At 66.0% G+C, this 9660-nt stretch overlaps 1 protein-coding gene across 1 annotated transcript in view; it reads right to left on the bottom strand.

The window, feature by feature from the left end:
* Window positions 1-2200: 2200 nt before the first annotated feature.
* Window positions 2201-9660, bottom strand: part of SH3TC1 (SH3 domain and tetratricopeptide repeats 1) — a gene marked incomplete at its 5' end in the record, with an annotated part of 29973 nt that continues 22513 nt past the window's right edge. The window contains 6 exon segments of the mRNA XM_081103134.1: window positions 2201-3132; window positions 3675-3871; window positions 4687-4837; window positions 5545-5667; window positions 7159-7309; window positions 7501-7681. Coding sequence (XP_080959260.1) covers window positions 2875-3132; window positions 3675-3871; window positions 4687-4837; window positions 5545-5667; window positions 7159-7309; window positions 7501-7681 — 1061 coding nt within the window. The 3' untranslated portion in view covers window positions 2201-2874.

Genomic DNA, 9660 nt, shown 5'->3' with positions numbered 1-9660 from the left:
TGCAGGACATCGCCCCTTTCACAGATGAGGAAACCGAGGCGCACGGAGGGCAGGCCACGGGCACAGGAAGGGTGCCCCCTGCAGGGGCTCCAGGTCGCCCCGTCAGAGAGAGGCCCGGCCTGGCCTTGCACAGACCCCACCCTGCGGTAGGCAGGTTTCACCCCCTGCACAGCCCGTGGCCGACAGCCCCCCGCCCAGGCAGGAAAGCACAGCCGCTGGCTCCCAGCTCCCCCCAACGCAGCTGAGCCCGAGGGGTACCCAGTGTGCCCAGCACACTCTCGGGGTCACCTAGACACCTTTGCTCACATGGGAGGCCCGCTGTGGGCTGCTGGGATCCTCTGCTGACGGGGAGCTCACTCCTTCCGGAGGTTCTCCCACCTCCATCGCGGAGAAGCCTGCCCGGGAGAGATCAGCTTCCCCAGGCACCCCCTCCTGCACTCACCATCGTTGGGGGTGATGGGACTGAGGGCCTCCATGGCGATGATGATCATAGGTGCTGTGCACCCTTGGGAGAGTCACAGTCCCTCTCTGCGCTACGGTTTCCTTATCCAAACCCGAGGCCCACCTGGACTGGCTCAGCCTCTGCTCCTCGGGGGAAGCCAGAGCGCAGGGGGACACGGCCACGCTGAGTGCGCCTCCAGCCCCTGGCAGTCAGGGGGTGGGGCTGTGGCGGGGCGGGCGCTTCCCTCCTGTGGGGGAGGTGGGTGGGAGAGCCTCCAGGGACCCCAGCAATGAGTGTGCTTTCATCCCAGCCCAGGGGCTCTGCCCGCGGCCCAGCCCTGCCGCCGGCCTGCGGGCGTTAATGGGGTTTGTGCACAGCAGGTGCGCAAGGAGCCCGTGTGGGAAGGAGACTGGACAGACCCCGCTGAGCCACGGCGCCTCCTCCTAAAGCCAGGCCAGTGGGGCTCCGGGCTGTGTGCCCACCGGTGCAGCGGGCTGAAGGCCTACCCTGAGGCAGGCACATGCCCACCTCATGCCCACTCTGCAGAAGGAAGGGCCTCGGGGGCTGCTGCCCGTGGCCCTGGGCTCAGAAGGGGCGAAGCGGGACCAGGCTGTGGGCCCGGGCGGCGCCTGGCCCCTCCCGGCCTGCTCCTCGCCTCGGCCAGAGCAGAAGCCCCCGGCCCCGTTCCGCACACCCACGCGGCGCCCGGCACGCGGCCCCTTCATCCTCAGAACCTGGAGGAGTGGCTGTCTCCGGTTGCAGATGAAGAAGAGACGGAGGGTCTGAGTGGGGCAGCGCTTGGCCGGTGACTGGCGCTTCGGTTCGGGGTCTGGAGCCCGGGGTGCTGGCGCTCGTCCTAGAGTAACTGCTTCGTGAGTAGGAAGCAGGTCGCAGGCCGCCCGGAGCCCGGCTGGGCCGGCAGCTCTAACCCTCGCTCCACCCGGTACAGGGTCTATCGCGTGTGTCGTAACCAACTGGGACTCAGAGGAATAAGCTCTTCCCACAAACCCCACAGCCTGAGGTCGGGGGGCTTGAGTCTGAGCCCAGGAGGAGCAGGACCGAGCCCCTCCCTGCACCTCCAGGTCTGCCGCCGAGAGCCGCGGGTCCCTGTCGGCCGGTGCCCCCGTGGCAGGGGGACGGAGGTCTGTGGAAGGACGGGGGGCCCGGCTCCCGAGGCCCCGTGGCCCGAGGCAGGCGGTTTGCGGACGGCCTGGGTCCCGCGCCAGTGCCCCCGTGGCTGCAGGCCCGGCCTGGCGCTGCCTGGCGGCCGGCGACTCAGAGACCGTGCCATTGTGACGGGCGCTGCCCAGGGCTTCCTGGTTTCAATTACTGCGCGGCCTCCTCCCCGCTTTCAAACCAGCCCCCAGAAGGCAGATTGAGGTCAAGCCTAGAAGGTTTGTCAACAGCTCTGCTGGGCCCCAGGCCCTCACCCTGGCCTGGGTTCTGGAAAGCTCTCTGCTGCCCTCTGGTGGGAGAGGCCTGGGGGCAGGTTCTGGGCTCCAGGAGCAGAGGAAGGAAGCCTGGTGGCTCTTCCCGCCAGCCCTGGGGCCTCCCGCTCTGCCACCATCCTGAGCGCATTACATGCCCAGGCTCGTGCTCTGCCCCCCGCGAGTCCCGCCCCAGGCCTCGGGTTCCCCTTTTGTTCAATGAGGGGCCTGGGAGAGGGGTCCAGGGGTACGGGCTTCCTCGGGCGGATGACGAGAGACAGAGGCGGTGGCTGCAGGGCATCGTGAATGACAAAACCCACTGACAGGCCACTAGGAATCGTTACATTTATATTATGTGAATTTCACCTCGTTAACAAAATAAGTTCAAGAAAGAAGAGGGGCCGGAAGAAAGCCGTGCGGTGAGAAGCACCTGGCACCCCTCTCTGAGCCTCGGTTCCCTGCCTGTGAGTCGGGGAGAGGATTTCAAGGGGATGCCTGGGTTCCTGCCCTGGTGGCCTGCGGGGGAGTAGGGGGGCAGGGCAGGGGTGGGCGGCCCAGCAGCGGACCCCACATGGCCCTCCCTCCCTACCTGCTGTGTCCTCTCTGGTCCTCTATTTCTTCAGCTGTAAAAGGGGACACCGCAGTCCAACCTCACCGGAGGCTTAAGATTCAACGCGGAGCACCCTGCGGACGCACAGTGGGGGCTCCGGGAGGGGAGCCGGGAAGGAACTTGCCCAAGGCCACGCCGCCGTTAGTGGCTGGCAGGGGACCCCCGCCTGGGTCTGCCGGGCTCACAGACGACCCACTTAGGCCCGAGGATGGGGTGCAGCCGCAGGTGGCCCCCAGGACGGGCCAGGCCCTGGGCCCTCCCCAGGAGGCCGCAGGGAGGGGCCTGCAGACTTGAGGAGGTGACTGCAGAACATTTACTGCCGCTTAGCCGCCTCCTTTGTTCCCCGGAAAACGCGCCGCCAGGACGCACTCCGCCAGCTCGGGCCTCGGGGCGGGTCAGGGTGGGTGGCCAGAGGCCAGCCAGGGTGCGCGCCCCCAGCACCGCGGCGGGGCCAGGCTGACCCTGCGGAGGTTGAGCTCGGAGGCGAAGGTGCGGGCCTTCTGGTAGAAGAAGAGGGACTTCTCGCGGTCCAGCAGGAAGTTGTGGTAGATGGTGGCCAGGCGCGTGTAGATCTTCATCTGGGCCTTCTTGTTGCCCAGGTCCACGGCCGCTGCCAGCGCCAGCTGGTAGTACCCAGCCGCGTCGAAGGGGTCCTGGCCGGGAGATGGGGCATTTGCAGGGACATGAGGGCTCAAGGGTCCCCGGAGACCAGGGGGAGCTCTGCACAGGCTGGCAGGCTTCCCGGAAGAGGGGCCAGGATTTGGGTTGCATCTTGCATCATGGGGTAGCGGTGAGCCCCTCCTTCGCTCCCCAAAGACCCTTTTCCCCTCCCACATTTTTGTGGCCATCCTGAGCTCCTGCTTGACTATCTAGAATTCTAGACTCAGCCTCACAGTCACCTCCTCCAGGAGGCCCCCCTGACTGTACTCCATCTGGTCCTTTATGCAAAGCAAAGGCCGCTGTCATCTGTTCACATGTCAGCCTCCACTGACCCCGAGCTCTGAAGGGCGTGGCTGACCTCATGGCTGAGGTGTCTGCTGAGCCCCACCTGCTCCTCACGGCCGGGCCGGGAGCTTCCAGGGCCTGGACGCCCTGGGACTGAGGACCTGGCCCAGGCCTCGGGGGTCTGAGTGGCCACCCACCCGGGCGGGCGATGGCCCCCACCCCGAGCCCCGCAGCCCCGCCCGGTGCCCACCTTCAGGTCATAGAAGATGATGTCGCCCAGCACCAGGTACACCTTCACGTAGTACAGCGTCTCCTCGTCGAACTCGAGCGGCGAGCTGCAGAGCGAGAGCGCCTTGAGGTAGAAGTGCTCGGCCAGCTCGCCGTGGCCCAGCCGCTGGTGCAGGGCGGCCAGCCGGTGGTAGGCCACGCGCTCATTCAGACGGTCTCCTGGGGGACACAGGGAGGGCCCTGCGTGAGGACACGCTGCGTGCAGCGGCGGCGGCCCCGGCCGGTCAGAGCCGCCTCAGAGCTTCCACCCGTCACCTCCCATCCGGAGACTCACTCTTCCCATCTGTGAAGTGGGCCCAATGGCACCTGTTCCCAGCCCGCCTTGGGGATGTGGCCAAGTGGGGGATTTGAAGGCCTCCGTCCGAGCCTGACGTAGCCGCCTGGCGTGCCTGGGTTGCTATTTTGCCTAGGAGACCCCAAAGGTCATGCAGGCTGCACTCGCAGACCCCGGACTCCAGGCAACCTCAGACATGACCTCTGACCCTCCTGGGTATCAGCAGTGGCCCTGCCCCATCCCAAGGGTAGCATCAGACCAGGCTGTGCCCGGGTCCCTCTCCCAGGGGGCGCTGTGGGGCCAGCACGGGAACCCCATTTCACACCCACTGTGCACCTGGCCCACTCGGGGCTTCCATCTTGGGGGAGACCGAGGCCTGGGACAGCTCAGTTAGGTGACCGGACACAGGGATGCCCGGCACCGAGGGACCAGAGCCTGGAAAGGGGCCTGAGGTTCCAGGAGCCGAGGACAGCGGGGCTAGCTGAGTGCAGGGAAGGGGCGGCCTGCGGCGGGCACTGCCAGGGACCGGTGAGAAGCTGGAGCATCTGGCCTCGTGGGTGGCGAGGGACCGAGGCAGGAGGCCACATCTGCAGTGCGACATTCCTGAGGCCCCACACGGGCCTGGGTCTGCCTCTGCCACCTTCAGCCCCGCCCTCCCGATGTCCGGGGCGGAGGCCCGGGCCAGGGGTGTGGGGCTCACCCAGGGTGATGCTGAGTGCCAGGGCCATGTGGGCGAACTCCAGGCCCTCCTGCTGCAGGCCCAGCTCCGCCAGCAGCGCCACCAGCTTGTTGCACAGACGAAGCTCCGCCTCCTGCTTCCCTGTGGTCACGGCCAGGGGCAGCGCCCGGTCCTGCCCGAGCAGGTTAGTGGGTCAGGCCTCCTCCCGCCTCGGCCTGCCCACACCCAGGACCCTTCTCAGTGCCCCCGCCCCCGCCCTGGGAGCTGCCCGCCCACTGCCCCCGGGTCCTTACACAGCTCTGTCCCCGAGAGAAAGGCAGCTCCGAGAGGCCCTGACACCCCAGGCCACTGGCCGTGAGCAGCTGGGGTGTGGCCTGCAGCCCATCTGTCTACACGGCATAACCTCAGCCCGACCCTCCCCTCCCGGGCCCCAAGGGCCTGACCAGGAGCGCCCAACACCCCTCGGGGCTCTGCAAATGCCACGTCCATCGGAACCCGCGGCTGGGCCGCACACCAGGAGCTGGGCAGACGGGAGGGGAGAAGCCTGGGCCCTGGGCCCGATCCTCCCACTGATATGCCGTGTCCTGTGGCGCACCCCTGTGCTCCCCTCTGAGCCTCAGTTTCCTCATCTGTAAAATGGGCACAGGTGCACTCTGGGTTGTTGGAGATGACAGGGATGCGTGCTGCGAGCTGGGAGCTGCCTGTGGCCCTCGGACAGTGCGTCCCTTCTCTGTCCCTCTAGGTTGGGGTGGGGGTGGGGTCATGACAATCCCAGACCATGCAGAGGGTGATCCCGCCTCCTGGGAGGCTGCTCCGCTGTGCCTGCGCCTCCGCCCGCCCAGGGACACCCACTGAGGCCCCCGCCCTGCCCGGCCTCACCCTGTAGAAGGACACAGCTTTCTCCCGCTCCCAGGCCCCGTTGAAGAAGATGTCTCCGGCCGCCTCGAACAGCTCCAGCCCCAGGTTGGGGTCCCCCGTGTACAGGGCCGCGTTCTGGGCCACCTGTGGGGATGCGGGCCTGTGAGACCCACAGCGCTCCAGCGGGGACCTCACAGCACGTCCCGGCCACCCTGGGGCCCTCGAGCTGCCCAGCGAGTGCATTGGGGCTCGTCCCTCTCACGCCCCAGGAGGGACGGGTCCTGTGCATTTTGTGGTCCTTGTCTCCCACTGGGGGAGGATGATCATTCCAGCCGTGTCCCCTGAGGAGGCTGGTCAGTGAAGGCTCGGAGCCGCAGGTAGGGACTGCTGAGGAGCTGGGCACAGTCAGAGCGGCCCTGAATCCAGGCCACGCCTGGCCCATGCGTCCTCCCCTCTGGCCTCACGGGGCTCTCACTCCTGCCCCTCCACCCCACTACTTTCCCTCTGTCCCCTTCGCACCCCTGATGGCACATGTCTGCCCACCTCTCCCACCAGAGGACTAAGGCTGTCTGCTTCTCTGCTGCGTCTGGAGCCTGGCACAGTACCTGGCACACAGTAGGTGCTCAATACCGCTGAGTGAATGATGGACTAGCCCCTGCTTGCAGCCCGGCCACACCCAATTGCTTGCAGCCCCAAATCTGTGCACCTCTGGGCCTTAGCGCCTGCGTCCTGCTGCCCGGACGCCCCTCCCGGTGGGCACTGCCCCCTCGCTGCCACTCACACAGCCTCAGTGACCCAGGCGGGCAGGAGCCTGCCCTCCCGCTCCTCTGCACCCCCACCCTGCCACAGCCCCTCAGCCGCAGCCCCTCACCCGGGAGCCTCGGCCCCTGGCCAGGGAGCGGGTTCGCCCTCAGTCACATCCTGTTTAAAGCACACATGCCCTGTCCTGCTGGGGCAAGGTCTCCTGTGTGCCACTGTGTGGGCACAGTGTGCACGTGACTCAGCACGTACTGTGTGCCAACATGGTGGGGGCTCTGCCCCTGGGAGCTGAGATGCTGGGAGATGCTGGCAGCGGGGGTCAGGGGTGTGGGGAGATGGCACGGGCACCTGGCACGCAGCTCAGAGTGGCTTAGGGATGAGTGAGTGAGTGCGCGAAGACCCACGCTCCCCTCTGGAGGCACAGGTGCCCGCCCCGCCCACGTGGATGTACAGGTGCCCGCCCCGCCCACCTGGATGTACAGGTGCCCGCCCCGCCCACGTGGATGTACAGGTGCCCGCCCCGCCCACGTGGATGTACAGGTGCCCGCCCCGCCCACCTGGATGTACAGGTGCCCGCCCCGCCCACCTGGATGTACAGGTGCCCGCCCCGCCCACCTGGATGTACAGGTGCCCACGCCGCCCACCTGGAGGCACAGGTGCCCGCCCCGCCCACCTGGATGTACAGGTGCCCGCCCCGCCCACCTGGATGTACAGGTGCCCGCCCCGCCCACCTGGATGTACAGGTGCCCGCCCCGCCCACCTAGATGTACAGGTGCCCACGCCGCCCACCTGGAGGCACAGGTGCCCGCCCTGCCCACCTGGATGTACAGGTGCCCGCCCCGCCCACCTGGATGTACAGGTGCCCGCCCCGCCCACCTGGATGTACAGGTCCACCAGCTCGTTCTGCCGGAGCAGGTAGTAGATCTTGCCCGCCTGCAGCCAGGCGTGCGCCTCCTTCTCCTTCTCCTGGAGGTCGATGAAGATGCCCAGGCTGCGCTTGGTGTAGTCCAGCGCCGACCTGTAGGCCCTGGAAGCGGAAGCAACGGTCAGAGCGACACCCGGGCGGCTGGCGCGTCCTCCCCCAGGCGCTAAGGAAGGAGCATCCCCGGGAGGGCCCCCCGGGCGGCTGGCGCGTCCTCCCCCAGGGGCTAAGGAAGGAGGGTCCCGGGAGGGCCCCCCGGGCGGCTGGCGCAGCCTCTGGTGCCCGCGGAGCCTCACCGCTCGGTGCCCAGGGACAGGTAGAGCCGGCTGATGGTCTCCAGGAGCTGCCCCTCCAGCGCCTTGTCGGCCGCCCGGCGGGCCAGCGCGAGCTGGAACTCGTGGTAGACGACGCACTGGGCCCTGCGGGGCCTGACCGAGCTGTAGAAGTGGCACAGCCGCTGGACGGCACGCAGCTGGCCTGGGCGGGGAGACAGGACAGAGGCTGCGGCACTGGCTGCAGCGGGTTTGGGGGCTCGCAGGCCCCTGCTGTGTGCCCGCCTCTCCCGCCCTCTGAGGGGGTCACCGCAGACCGGACACTGAGCCCACACAGGCCGAGTACCCTATTCAAGGTCACACACTGGGGCCAGGCAGGGTGGCGCCCCCGTTTTTATAAGCCCCGGGCTGGGGTCCTGGCCAGGCCCTCCCGCGGCACCGACCGCTCCTCCCGGCCAACAGCTCGTCACCCTGAGCTGGCGAGGCTGGGCACCTGCACCCCCATGTTGCAGGTGGCACACTGAGTCCAAGCTGAGTGCCGACAGGCCGTGGAGACGGGATTCAGATCCAGCGGCCGGCATCCGGAGCCAAAGCTCCCCCAGGAAGTTGGCTCCCGGCCACCGCCTGCCTCACCCTCCGAGAGGGGCCTGGGACGGCGAGCGCTTTCCCGTAAACATGACCCGAAGCCTGGCCGGAGGGGCCCAGTGGCTGAGCATCAACCCATCACCGGGAGGACATGGTTCAGTTCCCGGTCAGGGCGCATGCCCTGGTTGTGGGCTCCATCCCCAGCAGGGGGCAGCCAGTCAGCGTTTCTCTCTCATCATTGATGTTTCTCTCTTTCTCTCTCCCTTCCTCTCTCTGAAATCAAGAAAAACATATTTTGAAAAAAATGACCTGAAGAACCTATATGCACAGCCCTTGGACACACAGACAATAGCGTGGTGATGGCCAGATTGGAGGGGCAGGTGAGGGAGAGGGGGGCTGGGTAGATGTGGGCAAAGGGGGAGGGAAATGGGGGACATCTGTCAACAATAAAAATAAAGTAAAAAATAATAAACAGCCCTGGATGGTGTTGCTCAGTGGATAGAGCGTCGGCCTGCAGACTGAAGGGTCCCGGGTTTGATTCCAGTCAGAGCACATGCCCAGGTTGCGGGCTTGATCCCCAGTAGGGGGCATGCAGGAGGCAGCCGATCAGTGATCCTCTCTCATCCTTGATCTTTCCATCTCTCTCTCCCTCTCCTTTCCTCTCTGAAATCAATGAAAATATATTTAGAATAAATAAATAAGTAAATAAATAAACAGAAGGAAGTTTGGGAAATTCACAGATACGTGGAAGTGAACAAATTCCTCAGCACCCAGGGGCCCAGGAAGCACAGGGCCGGAGACGGGGAGATGTGCGGAGATGAGCGGAGACAGAGCGTGAGGCACCCACACAGGATGCGGCGAGAGCAGCCCACGGGGCTTATGCCTGTAAATGTCTTTAGAGAGAAGAACATTTCAAGTAAAAACCTCCCAACTTCCACTCCGAGAAGCTAGAAGAAGAGGAGTGAACCAGAGGCAGAGCAAGCAAAGGGAAGGAAGGTTAAGATCCGGGAGACGGTAAAAAAGACAGACACCAGCAAAGCAGCAGGGAAGTCAGTGAAGCCAAAGGCCGCTCCTTGACAAGATAACGGCGTGGACACAGCGTTCGCAGACTGACCAGGAGAAAGGAGTGCAGGTGGAGACGGACAAACGCCTGAAGGACACAGACGGCTGGAACAGCCTAAAAAGGGGCCCGAGCGAGCACTGGGTGGCCCTGGGTACCTCCCAGCCCTGGGTCTCCTCCCTATTCAGTAAGGGGGTAACAACATGATCCCCAGGTCCCCCAACTCTGAATCCCCGAGTGCCCTGGGGGCCCACAGGAGGTTTCTGGGAGGCCCTGGCAAGCACCGCCCGACCTGAGGCCACAAGTCCCCAGAACCCCCCCCTTGGTTCTTCCCTGAGGTTCAGAGGGCCCCCTGCTGGCCTCGGTGAGGGTGCTACGGCCCGCGGTGGCTCCCCTGTGCCCTCAGGGAATGCCGCACTGCAGCATGGGGTCCCCTGCCCCTTCTTGGAGCCCCGATCGAGGTTCTCACCACCCACCACCCATCCCACCCAGACCTTGCACCTCAATGCACAGCCCAGCTCACCTACCCAGGGCCTTCG

Source organism: Myotis nattereri, assembly GCF_964212035.1.
Source record: "Myotis nattereri genome assembly, chromosome: 1".
In the NCBI taxonomy this organism is placed as follows: Eukaryota; Metazoa; Chordata; class Mammalia; order Chiroptera; family Vespertilionidae; genus Myotis; species Myotis nattereri.
This window is presented reverse-complemented; position numbering and strand designations above follow the sequence as displayed.